The sequence below is a fragment of the Lathyrus oleraceus genome, chromosome 5 (genome assembly GCF_024323335.1).
Source record: "Lathyrus oleraceus cultivar Zhongwan6 chromosome 5, CAAS_Psat_ZW6_1.0, whole genome shotgun sequence".
In the NCBI taxonomy this organism is placed as follows: domain Eukaryota; kingdom Viridiplantae; phylum Streptophyta; class Magnoliopsida; order Fabales; family Fabaceae; genus Lathyrus; species Lathyrus oleraceus.
The window spans coordinates 481,326,995-481,351,502 of NC_066583.1; the positions used below are offsets into that span (position 1 = coordinate 481,326,995).

At 36.6% G+C, this 24,508-nt stretch overlaps 1 protein-coding gene across 1 annotated transcript; it reads left to right on the top strand.

The window, feature by feature from the left end:
* The first annotated feature begins 17,029 nt into the window (after positions 1–17,029).
* Positions 17,030–22,839, top strand: LOC127085573 (ATP synthase subunit O, mitochondrial). The gene is made up of 6 exons (XM_051026081.1): positions 17,030–17,277; positions 18,224–18,274; positions 18,570–18,813; positions 21,952–22,064; positions 22,297–22,383; positions 22,564–22,839. Exons 1-6 carry the CDS (start codon positions 17,164–17,166, stop codon positions 22,687–22,689), a joined length of 735 nt encoding a protein of 244 aa, XP_050882038.1. The 5' UTR covers positions 17,030–17,163; the 3' UTR covers positions 22,690–22,839.
* Positions 22,840–24,508: the final 1,669 nt, after the last annotated feature.

Sequence of the window (24,508 nt, forward strand, 5' to 3'; positions counted from 1 at the left end):
CCAGGTTGGTTGCTGCCTTCCTGTCGAAAACTGCGCTGCAGCGTGGGCACAACATCACTTCGGTTTTCATCCTTTGGCACCTCTTGATGAATTCCATTAAGTTTTCTTCCTCTCTAGGATACGCCAGCCTTTGGTATTCTTTCTGACGACGATCTTCGCCCTCTTCGACCTGGTCCTTCTGAGATATTTCTGTAAGAACAAAAATAGTTCTACAATAGATTCCATGATTTTGATGATAACAAAGGATGAAACCAAAAGTGGCACCCTAACGAAAAGTTTCTAAGTGTGCAGGGTTCTAAAGAAAGAAGAAATAAATCTGATGATGTCATCAGATGCAAAACAAGATCAGATGCAAAATCTCAAGTATCAGAAGCATCTAAAGTGAAATCTCGTTTCAAGAAGCTCTAAACTCTGGACAAAACTGCAAGTATCAGAAGCATCTGAACAGGAAGTAAAGTCTAGAAGCTCTGACTCTGAACAAATGCCTTCTGCAAACTCTGAAGTTATCAGCGCCATCTGAACATTCAAGAAATAACATCAGAAGCAAATTTCTCCAGATACACAAAGACTCTAATCAGAATTGTTAATCATGATGAAGTAACGTTTAAACCAAGTTAAAGTTCTGCAAATGGATTTCCTCAATCAGAAAAGAGACGTTAATCTCCACTTCCAAGAGAGAAGTTACTAATTGTGGTAAGTAGTCACTTCTAAGTGAAAAAGTCTACTGCAGAAGCTATAAATGGAATGGCGTAACTACATCTCAATATCCAATAGATTCAACGCTACTTCAACTCTACTTCAACTCCTATAAATAGAGAAGAAATCTCATTCAGTAAACACGAAGAAATCACCAGCCAAAACTATACTGAAATTATATCACGCTCAAGAAAAACATCTTTGTTCTTCAAAGATTTTCACTAAGCTTTTGCTTATCAAGTGAAAAATTTGTTCTTAAGTTTGTAATATTTGCTTTCTTAGAAGCATTCTAGATTACACATCTTGTATCTATTTTTATTTGATTTCCTCAAGTGACTTGTTGTAGTCTGTAGACTTGAGAGGACTAAGAGATTTTCTTTTCTCTTAGGGGTTGTTTGTAATCTTTCAAGATTAGTGGATTAAGTCCTTGTTGAAGGCGAAATCACCTTGGCCGGGTGGACTGGAGTAGCTTTGTGTTATAAGCGAACCAGTATAAAATCATTGTGTGATTTCATTTTGCAAAAGCGCTTATTTTTCAAACAATTCAAACCCCCCTTTCTTGTTTTTCTCACCTTCAATTGGTATCAGAGCTCCGGCTCTGTTATTGATTTTCAAATCAAACACTTAACCGTGTAGAGAGATCCAGTGCGAGAAAAACAAATGGCCCACTCAAATGAGAAAGATTCTTACAATGCCAAGCCTCCTGTTTTTGATGGAGAAAAGTTTGATTACTGGAAAGATAGAATCGAAAGTTTCTTTCTTGGTTATGATGCTGACCTCTGGGACATTGTCACAGATGGATACAAACCTCCAACCTTAAATGGAGCTGAAGTTCCCAGAAGCAAAATGTCAGAAGATCAGAAACGTGAGTTCAAAAATCATCACAAGGCCAGAACAATACTTCTGAATGCCATATCATACAACGAATATGAGAAGATCACCAACAGAGAGACAGCCAAAGATATACTTGACTCTCTAAGGATGACCCATGAAGGAAACTCCCAAGTCAAGGAGACGAAGGCTCTGGCGTTGATCCAGAAATATGAAGCCTTCAAGATGGAAGATGACGAAGCTATAGAAGCTATGTTTTCCAGATTCCAAACTCTTATTGCAGGTCTTAAAGTGCTAGACAAGGGATACACAACTGCAGATCATGTTAAGAAGATTGTCAGAAGTCTGCCAAAGAAATGGAGACCTATGGTTACTGCTCTGAAGTTATCAAAGGATCTGAACAGTATCAGCCTTGAAGAACTTGTTAGTTCTCTCAGAAGCCATGAGATAGAACTAGAGGAGGATGAGCCTCAGAAAAGGAACAAGTCAGTGGCGCTAAAGTCCAGACCTGAAAGACGGAAGTCAGACAGAACCAAAGCTCTCCAGGCAGAAACTGCAGATACTGACGACTCTGAACCTGAAGACTCTGATGATGAAGAAGAACTGTCTTTACTAACCAGAAGAGTTAAGCAACTCTGGAAAAGAAGGAACAACAACAACTTCAGAAGATCAAGACCCAGAGGGGATAGATCAGAGTCAACTTCAAAAGGTAAACCTAATAAAGATATTACCTGTTTTGAATGTAAAGAAACAGGTCATTATAGAAATGAATGCCCCAAGCTGAAGAAAGATAACTCTAAGAAGGAAGGCTTCAAGAAAAATGCCTTCAGAACAAAGAAAGGATTAATGGCCACCTGGGACGATAGTGATTCAGGATCATCAGAATCTGACTCTGATGAACAAGCCAACGTAGCATTTATGGCTACCACATCCAGCAGCTCAGATGAAGAATCTGAAGAGGTATTCTCTGAACTTTCTAGATCTGACTTAGAATCATGTTTATCAGAAACTCTTACCTCTCTTCAGAAATTAAAACAAAAAGTTAAAAGCATTAAAGGTCTTCTTAAAGCAAAATCTGAAGAATGTAGTGAACTTGAGACAACAATTCTAGCACATGAAGATACAATCAAATCTTTAACGTTAGAAAGAGATGGAGCTAAAACAAAAAGCTTAAAATTAGAAGAAGTGTTGTCTCAAGCACCACAAACTTCAAATGAAATTATTTATAAGTATGAAGAAGCCTTTCAACAATTTCTGAAGAATGGGATAAATAGGAGTATTATGGCATCCATGATTTATGGAGTAGGTCAGAATAATAAAAGGGGAATTGGGTATGATTCTGATTCTGATAAAACTTCTACCAGTAACCAAATTAAATCACCTTTTTCATACCACTATACACACACACAAGAACACAAATTTAAAAATGCTAGAAGACCCAAAGTTGTAAGAAACTCTGGGAAAACTAATCTGAAAGGACCCAAGAGATTCTGGGTACCGAAAGATAAGATTATCTATGTTGCAGATATCCTATGCAGCAAAGTTCAGACACCAGTCATGGTACCTGGACTCTGGATGCTCGCGACATATGACGGGAAGAAAGTCTATGTTCCAAAGCCTGGAACTTAAAGACGCTGGCTTTGTAGGCTTCGGAGGAGATCAGAAAGGAAGGATCAGAGGCTCCGGAACTATTGGTAATGGTACTCTTCCCTCTATATCTGATGTTCTTTATGTAGAAGGTTTAATGCATAACCTGTTATCCATAAGTCAATTAAGTGATAACGGTTATGATGTAATCTTTAATCAAAAAACGTGTAAAGCCATTAATCAGAACGATGGCTCTGTCCTTTTCACAGGCAAGAGGAAAAACAACATTTATAAAATAAATCTTTCTGATTTAAAAGATCAAAATGTTAAATGTTTAATGTCAGTTCACGAAGAGCAATGGGTATGGCATAGACGCTTAGGCCACATTAGCATGAGGAAACTTTCTCAGCTAACTAAACTTGAGTTAGTCAGAGGCTTACCTAAACTGAAGTTTTCTTCAGATGCTCTGTGTGAAGCTTGTCAGAAAGGAAAGTTTTCAAAAACATCTTTTAAAAAGAAAAATGTTGTTTCTACCTCCAAGCCTCTGGAGCTTCTTCACATTGACTTATTTGGTCCTGTGAAAACAGCATCAGTCAATGGAAAGAAGTATGGACTAGTAATCGTTGATGATTACAGCCGCTGGACATGGGTAAAATTCCTAAAGCACAAGAGTGAGTCTCACTCTGTATTCACCAGTTTCTGTTCTAAAGTGCAAAAAGAATTTGACTCTAAAATTATTAGAGTCAGAAGTGATCATGGTGGAGAATTTGAAAATAAAGATTTTGAAGAATTATTTGATTCTAATGGAATATCCCATGATTTCTCCTGCCCTAGAACTCCACAACAAAATGGAGTTGTAGAGAGGAAGAATAGGACACTCCAAGAAATGGCCAGAACCATGATCAATGAAACAAATGTAGCAAAGCACTTTTGGGCAGAAGCTGTAAATACAGCGTGTTACATTCAGAATAGAATCTCTATTAGACCTATTCTGGATAAGACTCCCTATGAACTGTGTAAGGGAAGAAAACCCAACATTTCTTATTTTCATCCTTTTGGATGCATTTGTTTTATATTAAATACTAAAGAACATCTGAACAAGTTTGATTCCAAAGCACAGAAAGGTATTATGTTAGGATACTCAGAACGCTCTAAAGGCTACAGAGTATACAACACAGAAACCAAAATTGTGGAGGAATCAATTCATGTTAGATTTGATGATAAGCTTGACCCTGAAAAGTCAAAGCTAGTTGAAAAGTTTGCAGATTTAGAGATCACTCTGGTAAAATCTGAGAAAATTCCAGAAGCACCTGTCACTCCAGACTCTGAAGAAATTAAATCTCCAGAAATTCCAAGGAAAGTCAAGAGTCGTAGCAACGTATCTGAAGATTTGATTCTGGGAAACAAAGATGAACCTGTTAGAACCAGATCTACCTTCAGAACTTCTGAAGATATTCCTCTGGGACTAGTGTCTCTGATTGAGCCTACGTCCTGTGATGAAGCTCTTCAAGATAATGATTGGGTGGCAGCTATGCAAGAAGAGTTAGATCAATTCTCCAAGAATGATGTCTGGGATCTCGTTCCTAAACCCAGAGGCACTCATGTCATTGGAACCAGATGGGTTTTCAGAAACAAACTGAACGAGAAAGGAGAAGTTGTCAGAAACAAAGCACGACTGGTAGCTCAAGGTTATAGTCAACAAGAAGGTATTGATTATAATGAAACCTTTGCTCCAGTCGCAAGGTTAGAGTCTATTCGTCTTCTTGTATCATTTGCTATTAATCACTCTATAAAATTATACCAAATGGATGTCAAGAGTGCATTTCTAAATGGTTATATTTCAGAAGAAGTGTATGTAAATCAACCTCCTGGTTTTGAAAACTCAAATTTTCCAGAACATGTTTTCAAACTTAAGAAATCTTTATATGGACTTAAACAAGCTCCCAGAGCTTGGTATGAACGCTTAAGTAATTTTCTTCTGGAACAAAATTTTATCAGAGGGAAAGTTGATTCTACACTCTTCTGTAAAAATCATGAAAAAATCTCATGATATGCCAAATTTATGTTGATGACATTATTTTTGGTTCTGCTAATATCTCTGTTTGCCAAGAATTTTCTAAGTTAATGCAGGCAGAATTTGAAATGAGTCTAATGCAAGAACTAAAGTTCTTTCTGGGAATTCAAATCAATCAAACTCCAGAAGTCACGTACATTCATCAAAGCAAGTACATTAAAGACGTTCTGAAGAAGTTTGACATGACTGAATGCAATTCGGCAAAGACTCCCATGCATCCAACTTGCATTCTGGAGAAGGAAGAGGTAAGCAACAAGGTTTGTCAGAAGCTCTATCGAGGTATGATAGGCTCTCTTCTCTATCTGACTGCTACTCGTCCTGATATTCTCTTTAGCGTTTGTCTTTGTGCCAGATTCCAATCAGATCCTAGAGAATCTCATTTAACAGCTGTTAAGAGAATTCTTAAGTATCTGAAAGGTACCCCTAACCTGGGCCTGATGTATGAGAAAACATCAGAGTATAGGCTTTCTGGTTATTGTGATGCAGATTATGCAGGAGATAGAATAGAACGAAAAAGTACATCTGGAAATTGCCAGCTTCTGGGAAACAACTTAATCTCCTGGGCTAGCAAAAGACAGTCAACAATTGCTCTATCAACTGCAGAAGCAGAATATATCTCAGCGTCACTATGCACAACTCAGATGCTCTGGATGAAACATCAGCTAGAAGATCTACAAATCTTTGAGAGTAACATTCCTATCCTTTGTGATAATACTGCTGCTATTTGTTTAAGTAAGAATCCCATTCTACATTCCAGAGCCAAACACATAGAAATTAAACATCATTTTATTAGAGACTATGTTCAGAAAGGAATAGTAACGCTGAAGTTCATTGATACAGAACATCAATGGGCAGATATCTTTACTAAGCCTCTAGCTGAAGATAGATTTCGTTTCATCTTAGAAAATCTGAACATTAAAAATTGTCCTGAGTAAAACTTGGCTCTGAACATGTAAAATGAGACTCTGATAAAAACAAATATACTTCTGCCTCTGACTCTGATACTTCTACCAAGTTAAGAAGATATCTGAGTTAGAAATCTTCAGAAATCCTTTTGTATTCCTGAAGATCAGAAACATCAACACGTGGGGAACATGCGTCTAACCCTAGAACTTCTAGACAGCTGTCAAGAGAAATCAAAGGTCAGAACGCTTGAAATCTCCTCGAGCAGTGTGCTTACTGTTGGGATTAGACATTCATTAATGAGCTGTAATCATTTTTTCCCCCAAACGTGCCATTTTGGTTTTTGTGCTAACGCTGGTATGTGTGTCGTTTTGCATGTGTTTTTACCCTTAGGTATATAAACACTTTTCTCACATTTCACACACTTATCACTCTCACTCACTCTTAAACCCTAAACCCTCTCTCGAAGTTTTCTCTGCAACCTTCTCAGTTCTTCATCTTCTTCATCAATCTTCATCATGAATCCTCAAGAACAATCTGTTTTTGACTTCTCCCAACAAATGGAAGCTGCTTCTAACCCCCAAACCTCAAACACTCAAACACCCATGGTTGTAGATGTTACCACAACCCCAGTTTACAAAGAACCTCACATTTTGGAACGCGAACAACACATTCATCTTTCAACTCCCTTTGAAGGTTTGGATGTACTGTGTGAATCGCTGGTGGACTTTGAGAATTTGAAAAGAAATGGCGTTGATTTAACTGAAGATCTTCGCAAGCAAGGTTGGGAAAACTACTTCAACAGATTGTATGGTCCAATCTATCCTCTTCTGGTGAAAGAGTTCTGGAGATGTGCAGATGCTGATGATGAGTTCATTGTTTCTTTTGTTCTGGGAGTGAAGATCATCATCACAGAAGCATCTATTGCCTCTTTGCTGAACATGGAGAGAACTGGAGGTAAAAGGATTTACAACATTCCTCCAAGGTCCAAGCGCATCACAGAAGTCATTAACCCTACAATCTTCAAAGCAAATGTTGAAGGAAACCCCTCTAAGAACAAGGAGCTTCATCAGAACCTCCGAGTTTGGTTGAAGATTATTCTGGGAACAATCCATCATCGTCCAGCCTCCAACTCTTCAGATTATATAAATGCTGATCAGAAGTGCATCCTCTACTGTATTCAGAAGGGTATTCCAATCAACCTCCCTGTTCTTCTCTTCAGATATCTGAGGGATTCAGTCAGAGAAACAAGGAACAATATGAAGCCCAGATCCTACATCCCTCTGGGAAGATTGCTCTCTGACATCTTCATTGAGCATGGGCTGGTAGATGCTCTGGAAAAGACCAGATGCATGGATGATCTGGCAATTGACGTTGGAAAGCCTCTGAATGCCAGAAATCTGAGGAGTATGGGAATCATCAAAGACATCAGAGTCAAGCCCACTATGAATGTGACCTGGGAAGCTCTGAAGGATCAGAGGAAGATGCCTCATGGCCTTGAAAGGTTCTTCAAAAATGAACCCAGAGATGCCATTGCCATCTACCTTCAGGATCGTCTGGATGAAGGCATTGACGTTTCTGATTTCCGCCTTGAAGACTGTCTGGATTCTGTAGAAGATCTGGTCAGATACAAAAGAGGCCTCTCTGAGAAGAAGATAGCTGAGGAAGCAAGGAAGGCAAAGAAACCCAGAACTGGAGAATCCTCTGGAACCAAAGCTCCTCTGAAAGTCTCTTCCTCTGGTAAGTCCATTCCTCCTGTCTCTTCTGAATCTGTAATGGCTTCCTCTAACCCTCTCTCCTCTCAACCAATTTTTACAACCTCAGAAATACCACCTTCTACCATTAGAACCTCTCAACCTCCACCTGTTCTAAATATTGCCCGTACTTTTACAACAACCTCTGACCCTAATCAACTATATCACCACAGTTCTTCCTCATCCTCTGAGTATGAGTCACCACCTTACCTTTCCCCTTCTTCTAACCAAGAGTTCTCTGATCATGAGTCTTCTGATCAAGAACACTCTGACCCAAACTCCCCAACAATAGCTGAAATTTATGCTAAAAACTTCGCCCCACAAACTCAAACACAAACTGAAGTAACCTCTCCCCTCCGAACTTCTATTCCACAACAAACAACCACCACACCCTCTGAAACCCAACCACATGTGATTCAACCATCTGAATCTTATATCACTCCACCACTTATTCCCGCTGTACCTAGCCCAGACTCTGACCCATTAGATGTAAACCCACTCTATGCTTCATCCCCCAGTCTACAACCAGACCCAGATTCTGAACTTCAACCAGAAGCAGAATCTGAACCCCAGCCAGAACCAGAAACTGAACCTCAACCTCTACATCTCAGCCCTCAAAACTCTCCACCTCATTCACCTGAACCTGAACCTGAACCTAAAATTATCACACCTACCCTTGAGGAGGCCATTATGCAGGTTGCAGAATCCTCAGTCCAGAAGATCAAGTCTCTGGCTAAAAATTCTGAAGTCAGTGATGATCCTAAATCTGTTAGGACACACTGGAACAGAGTTATTAGTTGGATGACCTCTGAGTCTTATAGGCTGAAGAGTATCTCTGAACAAGTCAGAAATGGCTACATCAGAGACTCTGAGGAAAGACTCCAGGAAAGACTGGCTAGAGAAGCTGAGGCTAGAAGATTAGAGGAAGAGAGACTGGCTAGAGAAGCTGAGGCCAAGAGATTGGAAGAAGAAAGATTGGCTAAGGAAGCTGAAGAAGAAGCTAAGAGGTTGGAAGAAGAACGCCTGGCAAAGGAAGCAGAACTTCTGAGAATTCAGGAAGCAGAAGCCAAGGTTAAGGCAGATGCAGAAGCCCAAGCTGCTGCTGAAGCTGAAACTCAGCAGGCTCTGATTCAGGGGGAGTCTTCCTCTGCGATCCCTCTGATTCTTAACACTCTGAAAGAGATCAAGCAAGATCAGAGTGAGCTCCGGGCAAGGATGGACAAACAAGACGCTCTGAATGAAAACCTCCAGAATATGTTTGCCATGCTACTACAGAGACTTCCTCCTCCTCCAAACCCTTAGGCACTTAGGATTTATTTTTGGTTGCCTAGTGTTTTTGCTTCTGTCTTTTCTTTTTTAGCTCTGATATTCTTTTGAATCTGTTGTTTTTTTGACTGCTGTTTGCCTTTGTGCTGTTTAATGAAGTGTTTTTCTCTCTATTTTTTATGTTTTATGCCTTTTTGATTATGCCAAAAAGGGGGAGAAATTATTAAATAGCTCTGATGAAAACTATGTCTAAAACCTTAAGCATTCTGCAACAATTGTAGAAATAGTTCTGATATAAATAGCTCTGATTAAATAATAGCTCTGATTAAATAACTCTAACTTTAAAGTTAAGCATTTGCAGAAAGTTTTCAGAAACCGAATTACTTGGAAAAGCTCTGGTAAGAACTTCTGAACTCCCTAGCGCTAACTCAGGGGGAGCTTTTGTCTATCTGATCTAATATTTTTCATGTTTCATCTGATAATTTTTATTTGTTTTGTCATCATCAAAAAGGGGGAGATTGTAAGAACAAAAATAGTTCTACAATAGATTCCATGATTTTGATGATAACAAAGGATGAAACCAAAAGTGGCACCCTAACGAAAAGTTTCTAAGTGTGCAGGGTTCTAAAGAAAGAAGAAATAAATCTGATGATGTCATCAGATGCAAAACAAGATCAGATGCAAAATCTCAAGTATCAGAAGCATCTAAAGTGAAATCTCGTTTCAAGAAGCTCTAAACTCTGGACAAAACTGCAAGTATCAGAAGCATCTGAACAGGAAGTAAAGTCTAGAAGCTCTGACTCTGAACAAATGCCTTCTGCAAACTCTGAAGTTATCAGCGCCATCTGAACATTCAAGAAATAACATCAGAAGCAAATTTCTCCAGATACACAAAGACTCTAATCAGAATTGTTAATCATGATGAAGTAACGTTTAAACCAAGTTAAAGTTCTGCAAATGGATTTCCTCAATCAGAAAAGAGACGTTAATCTCCACTTCCAAGAGAGAAGTTACTAATTGTGGTAAGTAGTCACTTCTAAGTGAAAAAGTCTACTGCAGAAGCTATAAATGGAATGGCGTAACTACATCTCAATATCCAATAGATTCAACGCTACTTCAACTCTACTTCAACTCCTATAAATAGAGAAGAAATCTCATTCAGTAAACACGAAGAAATCACCAGCCAAAACTATACTGAAATTATATCACGCTCAAGAAAAACATCTTTGTTCTTCAAAGATTTTCACTAAGCTTTTGCTTATCAAGTGAAAAATTTGTTCTTAAGTTTGTAATATTTGCTTTCTTAGAAGCATTCTAGATTACACATCTTGTATCTATTTTTATTTGATTTCCTCAAGTGACTTGTTGTAGTCTGTAGACTTGAGAGGACTAAGAGATTTTCTTTTCTCTTAGGGGTTGTTTGTAATCTTTCAAGATTAGTGGATTAAGTCCTTGTTGAAGGCGAAATCACCTTGGCCGGGTGGACTGGAGTAGCTTTGTGTTATAAGCGAACCAGTATAAAATCATTGTGTGATTTCATTTTGCAAAAGCGCTTATTTTTCAAACAATTCAAACCCCCCCTTTCTTGTTTTTCTCACCTTCAATTTCTACCATATTTACCCCAACATTTTGTTCGTCGGCGATGCTTAATTCGTTCATCTTCCTGATGAGCCTCTCTTCTTCGCCTTCGACGCCTTTTGGTGTCTGGTCGAACTCTTTCTCTGGGCAGCAGCACCAAGATATGGTCCTGGGACCATGTTTGCAACAGCATTTGTTCCAATTCCTTCTGGGGTCTTCCATCGTCCTACGCAGAATCCCACTGATCATGGGCTTCGAAGGACCGTTAGCGGCTTCCGCTTTGATTTTTGGGACTTCTTCACTGAAAGGCCCCATGGTGTTGACGCAGTTGGCGATATCACCTTTCTTCGTTTTGTTAGAATCAAGGCTTTCAGCAGCCTTGTTTTCAATTGCTGGGTCTTCAGTAACCCTCTCCTTCGTATTAGGGGCATGCTCAATTGCATCGACTGTTTCCTCATTGTTTTCTGAAGAAGCATCTCCCCAACCGCTTGGTTGGATTATGTTGATGTCGATCTGAGAGCTTGCCGGCGCGTTGTACTTCACAAGGTAATCATATTTCCCACTTGGCTGTCCCAAGCGGTCCCAATTCTCCTCTTGTCGAAACTCCACCTTCTCGACAGCATTGTCACCGGCCTTCCTGTCGAAACCTTCAGTAGTTTCTATTCTTTTCTGGCTTGCGAGATCATCAGTAATCTCGACCATGTTGACATTTGCGTCGAAGCTTCCAGGGGCTTCCACCATTTCCAAATTGCCATCAGGAGCAACTTCGGCCTCCACCATGTTTACGACGGATGGTTCAGCGTAGTGGGCTTCGACTGCTTGCATAGGATTCGAGTCGATCTTCATCTGTTGTTTTGGTTTGTCACCAAACTTCAGCCTTCCGTCACGGATAGCATTTTGAACGAGATCCCTGAAAAGGAAACAACGAGACGTCTTATGGCCCAGAAAATTATGGTATTTACAAAAACCTCTCTTTTTCTGTTGTTCCATAGGCGGCTCTTTAGCGCCTGGTGGTTTTATTAATTGACCATCTTTAACCAACAGATCGAAAATTTCGTCACATTTGGTGATGTCGAACGTATAAGTCCTTTTGGGGAACTTATCGTTGGTTTCGACTGGGTTTCCGTTCGACGGAGTTAGTACTTTGCACGAATAAGGTGGCCCTTGTTTTAGTTCTGCTAGGTCAATCTCTTGTTCGTCGAAGCTACTTGGTTCGTTTTCGTCGAACTCATCATCTTGGCGAACCCCTACGTAGGCTATCCTCTCCTTTTTATTCTTATTTGCCCTGAACTTTTCGTCCCTTAACCTTTCGACCTGTCTCACTCTATCCGCTAATTGTGCCATATCCCTCAGATACTGGGTATCTAGTTTCTTCCTTATAGAATAGTCTAGTCCCCCTGCGGCCATTTCGACCAACTCATGTTCTGGCACTGGGGTGAAACATCTAGCCTTTAGCAATCTGAACCTATTTAAATAATCATCTATTGGTTCGGAGTGTTTTCTCTTGACACTGGCTAATTCTTTCACACTTATTTTCGTTTGTCCCATGTAGAATTGTTCATGGAACAGCCTCTCTAATTGGGTCCACGTGTATACTGAGTTTGCAGGCAAAGATGTAAACCAAGTAAATGCGTTTTTTGTTAAGGAACTAGGGAAATATTTTATTTTCAAATTTTCGTTACGGGCTATCTCCCCTGCCTCGATCAGATAACGTGCCACATGTTCTATAGTGGACTCACTAGTGTCCCCTGAGAACTTTGTGAACTTAGGGACTTTCCATCTTGGTGGCAGTTCTTCTTGCAGAATGTATTCTGATAGTGGGGATGCGTAACTAGGCCTTTGTAAACCCATGTTCATCCCATTTTGTGCCATTATCGTTTCGACCATGGCTGCCAAGTTGTTTTCGACAGGCGGATTATTATACCGTATCCGTTGTTGCAATACAGCATCCGCGTCCTGGCCTCTCTGGATTACTATCCTTCTAGGCTCTTGTGGAATGGGGATTTCGACACGAGGCAGTTCGACTACATCCTCTTGGTTTCTGACGTTCGTTTGAGGATTGTCTAACGGTATCTGGTTTATCGTAGGTTCTTCCTGGACCGTTACCGCTGGGTTATGAATCACTTGTTCTCTGTGTCGAGTTTGAGGGACTCCAAAGAAATCAGCAAGGCGCGTCATCTGCGCCGCCAATAATTGGTTTGTTTGGGTGGTGTTTTGTATTAGTGGATTAAACACTGCTCCCATTTGTTGCGTCAACATTTGGACCATATCATGATTACTCTCGTCCATCTGCTGTCTAATTACTTGCGCCGAATTATTTGTTATCGGCGGCACGTAAAGTTGTTGTTGATTCAATCTATTCATGTTTCCCCCATATCCTGACCCTTGTAAGGGTGAAGACACGTTGGCCATTGAATCCGAATATATTAACGGGGAATTGTGCAAATTTGCCATCACCGAAGTTGGCATTCCAAAGGGTTGTTCCCTACCAGGCGGAGGCAAGGTGAAATTTGTTAAAAAGGGCCTAGAAGTGTTCCCCACAGGAGGGGGTGTCCCAACGGGCATTTGTTGTGCCCTGAAGGACGAACTAGGCGCGTTTTGCGACATCGAAACCGCTGGTATCGACCCTGTTGACGAAGGTACAGCCTCTGACACAGGGACCGATCCTATATTGCCTTCTGTTGAAGGGACAGGGTTGGATACTGGGATGGATTCGTTTGGATTATTTGGCTGGTTCGCCATTTTCCTTACTCTTGTTCTTTTTGGTATTTCTACTTCGGATACGGCTAATTTACCGCTTCTCAGTCTCATACAATGAAGAACAAATTTTGATTAGTGATTATCTAAATTTTTAGATTTCTGCACTGTCCCACTGGGCGTGCCAATTTGTTCGCTGTGAATTTTGGCGAACAACCTCTGGTTTACCAAAACTTGTAGAATTGGGTTACTTGCAGGATCAACCACACAAATCCTAGGACATGTGCAGATCTAGATGGTCTTGAAGATGTCTAGACTCACTTTCATATCTTTCATTTCTGTTCTCTAAGTGTTTTATGTCGAAATATGTTGACCAAAACGTCAAGTTGATGTAAACTTAACAAGATAAAGTAAATGGCGGAAAATAACTGATGAAATGTAAAATGTCGAAAAGGATAAAGTGCAGAAAGATAAATGACTGGAAAACATAAAAGAGATTTGTAAAGAACTTTAAACTTTATAAAATAAACTTTGAAGAAATTGGTGTTTGTTTACACATACATTTTCCAAATATGACTCTTTTCTCTCACACGGGTACTTTGAGCGTTTTCAGGAATTTTGTATAAGTAATTCTTCACACTCTTTTTCTGATAACAACTACCCTATTTATATACAAATAACATAACTGTCACTAACGGTTAAATCCTAAAATTGTGACGAACGGCTTTCATCTTTTCGCCAGATGCTTCCACGCGTCTTCTGTCAAACGTTACAACTTTTTAAATTCAAATTTACACTTTAAGTCGAAACGACGTCTTCCTTTAGGATTTTTTTGTCGAATTATCAAGATACTGCAATGTCTTCCATGTCTTGTCAAAGTACTTTTCTAGCTGCACATATCATGTCGAAATATCAAAGCTTCCATTTTTGTCGAAGTGTCGAGCCACCATTTTGTCGAAACAGTCATTTTGTACACCAAATCTCATGGCGTCGAAAACGCACGTATACAGTAGGTATATGAAACCTCATAGAAGAGCAGCTCAAACATTCTTTTGAATTGATCTTTGTGGATGCTAATTTTTACTCCTTTTATGATTTACCTTAAGGATGGATCTTTAAACGTTAGGTTTGAGTAGAATTCTCTCATAAGATTAGGAATAGTCGTTCTAATATCTCTGTGAAGAACTCTATTAGCAATCCTTAACAAATATGAGTGTACAAATTGAAGTTGTTGAGGAAGTTTTCCTCCATAATCGTGAGCTGTATCACTTTTTGGTTGGACATCACACTCCTTTATATATTTCTTAATGTTGTACCTTTTACAAATAGTCTTCTTGATGAAGTGATTCCATATTTAAGGCTTTTTGTTGAGGTCATGAGTGATGATACTTATGGCTTATAGTGAAACACACACAAAGAACACAAGAAGAAGAAAAGAGAATGAGATACAAAATAAGGGAATATAGTTAACTATTTATAACAATCTTTCTAAAGGTTTAGGCGTGTAAAAGTCTCACAAAATCACTGAAGATTTGACCCAAAAAATATGAGAAGCACATATTTCCAAAATAGGTCATCTAATCGATTAACCTTTTGCCCAAATCGATTAGACAATGATGATATTGAAGATATTGCAGCTCTCCATTAATGTACTAATTTGTTTTGCTCGGAGGCGAAAACTCAATTTGATTTTGTATTAACTTTGAAACGTGTAAGTTACTTAATAAATTAGTTTCTTGTTTTTCAACCTCCTTGGTGCTTTTGGGCTATGGGTTAGAAATTGGCTATGACATAGTACTTTTTTCACCATTGCTAATTACGTTTCCACCATTTTCTTGAAAAACGCTATAAACTCATATATTTTATTAGTGAAAATAATTTTAAATCGATGAACAAATAATAAAAGCACTTATTTAGAGAATTAATCAAAGTTTTATGATTATTAAACCTCTAAAAAGTGTACTCCCTAAACCTTACCCTTTCGAGGGAACGACAACATATTGTCGTATGTCCTTCTCTTTTAATCATTGGATGCAAGAGTTTGTTAAAACACGAGATAAATAAATCCACTACAAGATCATCTTTTCAACATATTAAAAGGTTAACTGATCATCACATATCATAAATGTTGAGACCATCCTCAACAAATATTTGCTTTGATCATGACCGTTGATATAGACCATCCATGATCATTCTTGGAACACAAGCTTCAGTATAATCCAACACTACTAGATACGTCATGTATACTCAAGAGTATATTTTTTGATTTGCATAACTTTATTAAACAAGAATTATGACTTCATTAAAACTATTAAACATCTTTGCAAAACACACTAGATTTCACGTTTGGTATCCAAATTTTCCCGGGTCCTAATATGTTTAATATGTTAGTAATTCTAAAAGGTATATGGTTACTACCTTCAGACCTTAATTTATCAAAATAAAATGGCTATAGGTGGTCAAGTCTATTACAGTAAGAGCATCTATAAAAACGACGATTCCCTTTCTTCCTATTAAACCTTTTACTGAGTGATCTATTGGATTTAAATCCCAATCCATTTTTATTCAAGGAAGGCCTTTGATTTAATACAATAAAATCAATGTTTTCTTTTTCCTTAATAAATTTACTTAGATTTTATGCAAAATTTTCACTTTATTTTTCATTGAGACACAAGTCTCACATGTTCTAGCTTGGTTTCTAATGTTAGCTATTTTAAAATTAAGTGTTTCATTATTCTTTTCTAAAACTCAAGATAATCTTCAAGATCTAAGTTATGCTTTTTAATCTTACCATTTTCTTCGATTAACTCAGCGTTTAATTTAAATAATTATTGTATGATAACTTCGTCACCCCATGATCATTTTCTTCGTGAGGTGTCTTCAAACGAACTTCATCTTCTTCGTTGGAAGAAGATTCTACTAAAGGTTGATTCTTCGAGTTTTCTCCTTGATGTTGAATCTTTGAATATCTTGCTTGTTAAGTTATCCTTCTCATCCTTCTTTCAAATAGTCCACTGGATGCAACTTCTTCTTCATGTTCTCTTTTTGATGAAGTTTCTCCATTGGATGTTGAATCTTCCATGAATCTTCAACCACTGAGATTGCTCTTTCGAAGAAGATTACTAAAGTTGATTCTTCTTCACATGAGTTTGTTGATGAAGTAACTACAAATTCCTCTAGATTTAAGCTCATGCCTCCATCCTTGAATAATTGAATAAACTCATTCAATTTATCAACACTTTTTTCCTTCTTGGATATTTTTTAAAAATCGCAAACATTTCCATCTCTCGATTTAAGGATTGAACCAGATTTCTGAACCCAACTCTTAACTCTTAGATTATTCGTTAATAACATAAGTTTTAATACTGTTTCTAAAATTTCTAAAGATAGAAAAACATTTATGAAATACACATTTATCTTCTTCACCTCGATCTTATTCGATGGTCGAAGAAACTCTATAAAAGTGTCCAATTTTTTTTTTGGTAGAATTAAGCTATATTACATTATGAATTTGTGTGCATTTTTTTTAAATAAACATTTAAAAAAAAGAAAAATAGTTTATTGCAAAAACTCCCTGTCAATTTTTTTTATATCTTGTTGAAAAAATGAATAAAGAATGTAAAATATTAATTTACCCCGCACGTGCCTAAGTTTACGACTTCATCTACAGCTTCAGCCCCATTCAGAACAAAAGCATATATCACTTCGTTTCTCACTCCCTCAAACAGAAAACGCAGAATCTTCAGAAAACAAAATTAGGGTTTCGAAATTGCGGTGATGGCGTTTTACGGTCGCGTCAAATCTGGGATCTCTCTTTGCAACAAATTAGGTCTTCTTACTTCTCAGAGATCTACTCTTCAACGCTCCCTCATTGCCCCTTCCATTTCTCAGGTGAATAATCCGTTATCAATTTCAATCTCTTATTCAGTAATTTCGATTTTCCCTTGATTTTGATTCGATTCGATAAATCAATGTTCGATAAACTTATAGATCGTTGATTTACATGTTGTTTAACCTAGTGATCAAATGTGTTAGACTTAGAGCTTGATTTTTGTGAGTAGTTGTTTGAGAAATTACCCCTTTACGGACATATCCTGTTAAATTGGTCATCCGTTTTTGTTGGGAGAATGTTTTTTCACTGATTGTTTTAATTTTGTGTCCATTTTTTGAATGGGTGTGTGAGAAACGACCCCTTTTATGCATACAACCCATGAGCACCGACACCGGAAACACGGTACCGGTAATGATTTGAAAAAAATGAATATATTAGAGGTAATTGCAATTACATGTGTCGATTTTGGACACTGACATGGACACATTGCTTTCACAGGTGTAGGTGCCACAGAGCATAAGACCCATTAAATTGGTCATCCGATTTTGCTGGGAAAGTTTACGTTTAAAATAAATATTGTTGCTCCATTTTTTAAGTTTGTCAGTAAGAAATGACCATTTTATGCATATATAGCCTATGAACTGGTCATCTGTTTTTTGTTGTTGTTGCATTTAGGTATGTGATTTGGAGTGTTGGAACTTGCATTCTCATTTTCTGTTGACTGTTTTGAGGTCTCTGTCATATTTCAGCTTTTCATATTGTTGGTTGCAATTGTTTTGTTTTTTTAGAGGGCAATGATGTGTTATCCATTTTTTTGTTGTTGCACTTAGGCTTGTGATTGTAGTGTAAGAATTTGCATTCTCATGTTGTGTTGATTGTTTTGAGGTTTCTTATACATTGGATTCAGTTCTCTGCTTCATATTTCAGCTTTTCATATATTGTTGGTTGCAATTGTTTTTTTTTTGGGGCAATAATGTTTTATCTTTTCGTCTTATGTTTGTGCAGGCCTCCAGAAATTATGCTGACGTGCCGGGGCAAAAGGAAACCAAAATTAAGGTAATCAGATATATTGGTCTTGAATGGTTCATTTCTTTATGTGAGTAGTAGAAGAAGAAAATAAAATATATAAACTCTAGATTTTAAGTTCAGTTAATTAAATAAAACTGCAAGGACTAATTTGATATCTCTTTTTTGGTTCAGTACTTGTTTACTGAATTTTTTTTCTGTTTCATAATTGTATTTTCTTTAGGTCAGGTTGAATATTTGTTAATTTTTATTTTTCCATCTATTTTATTGTTATTGGATTGATTTGTTTTTCCCTCAATCTTGTTGATTTTTATTATTGTTTTAGGTCCCCATTGCAATGTTTGGAGGTTCAGGAAACTATGCCTCTGCTTTGTATATTGCAGCAGTGAAAGTTAATGCAGTCGAAAAGGTTGACTCTGAGCTTCTTCAGTTCGTTGAGGGAGTAAAGGGTAGTTCCATAACCTCACAATTTATAAAGGATATATCTGTGGCTAAGGATCTTAGAGTAAAAGTCATCCAGGATATTGCCAGCCAAGCCAAGTTTTCTGATGTGACAAAGAACTTCCTTGGTAAGATAGGTTTTACTTATTAGAGTATTGTTTTAATTAAGTTACTGTTTCAATTATGTTGCTAAAGTAAGTTTGAATTGTTTTAACGTGATTTTATAATCTTGAATCAGAGAAATTATTTCATTTTTGTTTCCTTCCATTGCTAAAAGAAATTCCACTTCAATGACGTTTGCATCTAATTCACTTTCTGATTCACTACAGAGATCAAATATAAGTTACAAACCGGTTCACATTGGGTTTTATTTTCTCTAGACTAAATATTTTTGTAGTTCTTGTATATTTGGTTGGGGTGCAATGCTCACAGTTCAATGATTTAAGGCTATATAATGAGATGGGGGTGCGTAGAGTGTTTACAAATATCGAATCGTCGGCTTTATTGCATTTTGAATCTCTTTGGCTTATTGCTTATTATTGTTACACAACGAATTAATCGCTCAAACATGATTGAGGAAATTTATGTTTTAGTTGGTGTCTCTCAGGAGTGCCATCAATTTATAAAAACTTCGAGTTAGTTATTAACTTATTATTTTAACTTGGATGGGATATGTGGAATTTTTATCCTTTTCTGGGCTGATTTCTAGTCACAGGTATCACATATGCCTCAATCTGAAGTGGCAAAGTTATCTGTTTTGATGTATAATCCACCGGAATGATACATGAGAGTTTCCTGCTGTCTCTAGAACATCAATCCTGAAATGGATGTGAATAAATTTTTTTCCCATAGCCTCTATCTCATAGCATTGTGCTACTGCTACCCTGAAGTTTCCATTGATTTCATTTATGTCTTTATTTGTTCATGTTATGCAAGTCCAACCTAATTAATCGAGCCAATTCTGCTTGTGAAAGACTCACATCTTTCACTGGGTTCTAGGTATTCCGTCGACGTATTGTCATTACCACCAGTTTATCTCAAATGTTTTGATTACATTTATTTTCACTTTTAATATCAAGTTATCAACTAAATTATGGATACAAAATATTGAAAATAATCATTTTCAACAAATTTGCTCATGTTTATAAATGTGTATTTGTTTTTCTTTAGGTTGTCTAGCACTTAATATAAACTATTCTTAGTTACCAGACATTAGACCCCTTGTGTGGCACATAGGGTTTGATTTTGCTTGAATTTTAAATTTGTTTTACCATCTAGTTTAGAACAACTAGATAATTCAATCCATAGGAACCATTACATAAAAAAGAAAAGAACCCCAACAATAGTGCTAACGAAAATGGAGTCTCACATTGTAATCCTTTTGTACTTTTCTCAGTCATAGGATTCAGCTGTATGTGTATCAATGGGCTTTATATATTATTATGCTGGATTATGTATTCCTTAATCTGAAGATCATTAGTCTGTGCTATAACCCGCTGCATACAAAAATTCACATAAGTGATGATAAAGACTTCTGTTTTCCTATCTTTTTCCCCATAGAAAGTATACAAGGTCATTTAACAAAAATATAATATTAGTCAACAATATGTAATGTCATGGTATTTAGAATTTTGAATGTTTTATGCTTGTTTTGTTGTCTTGGAAGACTACTAGTTACACCCCTGTCCCTTCATATACTTAATTGCTGATTTTGAAGTTTGTTGTGTTAGAATATATGATACTCCCTCTGGTCCTATTTATAAGAAAAACTTTACTTTTTAGATACATTGGTATATTATCTTAATCATCTCATACGATTCTTATCTTATAATATCTTTGACCACTTCTTAAGATTAGTTTTCATTAATCTTTGTCATTATCATGATTTGTTTCCTTGTTTAATTGCGATTTGGAGTGTTGTATTAGTGTAGATAAGGGTTAGTTTGTAGTCTTTTCTTTATGAAATTGTAGACCTCAATATAATATCATACCATATTCATAACTCAAAGGCTTTATTCTTTCTCCTCTTTTGTGATATAAAAGCATATAACTTTATCGTAGTATCAAAGCGTACTATCCTCTGTGACTTGTTCCGTCATTATTTTGTTTATATAGTTCCTCAGAACTTTGAAACACTACTAAAATTTGAAATTCTATTTTCTTGTACCCAATTTGGCTTTCTCTTGTTCTGAACAAGATGTGTTTTGAAGTTCTCTGCTGTGGTGTCATCCACCTACCTTGTTTTCGGTGTTCATATTCTATCCCGTGTCAACTTTCTGGTGCGTTCAAAACCCTCTCCTCTGTTGTATCCTTTTTTTTCGGGCAGTTCTGAATTTCTAAGCTGCAGTTTGGCATTACTTTTTGTCTCAGTTGTGGTTTTGCACCGATTTTGTTGCAGTTGCTGTTTGATGTTGGTTTTGTCTCAGTTTGGGTTTGTCAATGTTTTTTTCTTTGCTCTGCATTATTTTTGATGTGTTCATATTCTTTCCTGTGTCAACTTTCTGACGTGTTCAAACCTTTTCCTCTGTTGTATCCTCTTTTCGGTCTGTTCTGAATTTCTAAGCTGCAGTTTGGCACCAGTTTTATCTCAGTTATGGTTTTGCACGGATTTTGTTGCAGTCGCTGTTTGATATTGGTGTTGTCTCAGTTTGGGTTTGTCAATGGTTTTCTCTTGGTTGTGGTTTGGCACCAGTTCCGTCTTAGTTGCTGTTTGTATGGCACTATTTTGCCTTTGTTGTAATTTTGCATAGTTTTGTCTCAGCTGTAGTTTGTCTTGATTGCACTTTTGTTTTTCAATATTGCAGCCTGGCGTAAGTTTTATTCTTGCTGCAGTTTGGTCTTGACTCTTGTTCTATATGTATCTGGCCCCGACAAGCTTCAATATCAAACCATACTGTTTGGTTATTTTTCTCTTTCAAAGTGTACTCGTGAAAAGCTAATAAGGTTTAGTTTAGGGAAGTGTTACGTAATTGAAAATATCATAAGTATCTACTATCTCAAAGGGTTAGATAAGTTTCTTATCATAGATTATATTGGAGTATCTCTTAAGATTAGTTTCCGTATTTCTTTATCATTATCATGATATGTTTCTCTGTTTAATTAGGATTGAGTTTTTATTAGCATAAATAAGGGTTAGTGTTTAGTATTGTGGGAAATAAATATCCAATTCCGTCCTTGAATTTGTAGCAGTGTCTTTATTCTTTTTCTTTTCCTCTTATTCTAAAACCTATAACTTTAATGTGCTGATTAATTAATTTGTTGTAAAGTTCTCCTTGCTGAGAATGGCAGACTTAAAAACGTAGATACCATCGCAAAGAGGTTTGCAGAGTTGGCAATGGCATATAAGGGAGAAGTGAAAGCAACCGTGACTACTGTCATTGTAAGTGGTGCTTCTTTGAAAGCTAGTTTATTTCTAAAAGTAGTGCATGTTATTGAATATTTGTACTCTTAATTGCAGAAGTTACATCCATAATTTTTGCAAAAAGATTATTGCATTTGATAATGTGATGGGAATTAACTTTTGAGATTCATTTTAGCATTGTTATCTCATCAAACAAGAAAGTGAATAATTTCTATATTACCTAACTTTCTATACATATATTTTTAACTAGGCTCTTCCCCCCGAGGAGGAGAATGCATTGAAGCAGACTGTTCAGGAAATGCTAGGTTCCGGAGCAAAGGTTAAGCTTGAACAGAAGGTATTAACGTGACATCTTTTCTTCCATGTTTTCCCTTACATGCATGCATACATGCCTAATATCGTCATAGATGCAAGATTTTTTTATACTCAAATCTGATCAAAGATTAGCTCCTCTTATTTCACTCTCATCTTGTATATTGATATATTCATGCTCCTCACTTGGGTTTTGAATTTTTAGATTGATCCAAGCATACTTGGTGGTCTAGTGCTGGAGTTCAGCCAAAAAGTCTTTGACATGTCTATAAAGACTAGGGCACAACAGATGGAAAGGATCCTCCGGGAACCGGTAAACTATTCCATTTAGAAGACAACAATTTTCTCCTGACAACAGTTCGCATCCTCATCGTTTGATGAAAGAAATGTTGCATTATTGATTAATATAAATTGTTTGAATATGGATTTGTTTGGGATGGAATATACCATCATTTTGCAAATAAGAAGCCACATTTTCTAAGTTTTTGTTATACTTAGTTGTTGTTTAATGTGTCCAAATATATTTTTATTTGACCTGTTGAGGTTTTAAATGACTTCTGTTTTCATTTAAATCGCGCAAATATTTGATATGATTCCTTGGATTGCGTGATGCTTTGTTGTAAGAATAGTTCATGATGGGTGCCTTATGAAACCAAATAGCTATGACTTAAATGTCTTTTGGGAAGAAAATGATTTGATAAAACCTTTGAGAATGAAATATCTTCATTTCTCATTCTATCTATTTTCACTATTTCTTAAGTTCAAGAAGTTTTGGGATTATAAATGAGTTATATTATTTGAGCTCTAAATATTGTCTATAGATTTAAAATTCACCCTTCAAATGATCCCCTCCCACGTACCTAGACTACATAGTTGAAGTTCATATAATTATATGCACTCTAAAAGATATAAGTGTTGTTTATTTATTTTTATATACTGTTTTAAACATTTGTACAAGAAATAACAAACGTAAAATTGAGAAGTTAACTATCGTAGTTTCACTAATTTTTTTGACTATTTTTTACCAAACGTAAAAATCCTATCGTCTAACCAAATAGGTGCTATTTCCGTGGGGATTGTTTATTGCACCGGTAGTGGTGTTCACACATCTGTGTTAAAAATTCAAAATGCCTCTCAAATCTGGAAATGGATGCACAAAAACCTCTTAACAAATTTGAAACTTTATTTTCGAACACTGTTTTGTTTGAGTGTTTGAGAAACGAGAAATAGACGTTGAAACAACCACAGAAAATATAACATAAATTAAATAATTGTTAATGTAGGTCTAATATTACATTTTATCATTAAATGATGGTTGATGACGCTTAATTATCTTTGGTTGATCTCAAAATATTTGCATCCACCTCGGCCAAACCTTTTGTTTTGTAACAGGGAAATATATTCCATATAAAAGTTAAAGTTTAATTTGTCTTCTGCTCAAATTTGTTGAACTTTGTTGTCAAATGAATGATAATAAAGTCTTACAACTCTTTGATTATCTAAATAGCGCAATAAATTCTCTAGTGTGGATTTTAGATAGACAAAACGAGTGATCTTTGGGAACTTAAATTCAAGAGGGTCTCTCGCCGTTGAAGTAGACAAAAAGGAGATATGAATGACATTTAGACATCCTGCGTGTGATTTTTCTAACAACATGAGGATGTCCATATTTATACAAGTTTTAAATCAATATGGATCTTAGAAATTCAATCATATCTTAGAAGATATTTTAGAGATGTATTTTCGGATTTACCCTTTACGTTTAGTAATTCAGGGTTTCTACAGAAATGCAGTTTCAAATTAACTTCTATTAGCATTTTCTTTATAGAAAATGTGGTGCGTCTGAAAGTATATTTTCAAATTCATCCCTATCTGTTCATACATAACTTGTTATGGAATATGGAAACATAACGGAAACATATCATGATGAAACAAAAAAGTTTAGAAAAAGTTAGAAAAATGGAATATTCATTAAAATGTATCAAAATGCTCGCATTTGACATCGTCAATATTAATCCAACATAACATACAGAAACGAGACACTATATAAATACGTTTTTAGTAAAAAATTAAAATGCACCAAAACATGTGTCACCACCTAAATCTATATCTATGGGTGGTTCTACATTTGACTTTTGCTTAGTTGATTC

What these genes read in the sequence shown, in the direction of transcription:
- LOC127085573 (XM_051026081.1), top strand. Translation starts at nt 17,164, where the DNA reads ATGGCGTTTTACGGTCGCGTCAAATCTGGGATCTCTCTTTGCAACAAA. An exon ending in TTGCCCCTTCCATTTCTCAG is followed by an intron (nt 17,278 to 18,223) that starts GTGAATAATCCG and finishes ATGTTTGTGCAG; the next exon opens with GCCTCCAGAAATTATGCTGA. An exon ending in TGTGACAAAGAACTTCCTTG is followed by an intron (nt 18,814 to 21,951) that starts GTAAGATAGGTT and finishes TTTGTTGTAAAG; the next exon opens with TTCTCCTTGCTGAGAATGGC.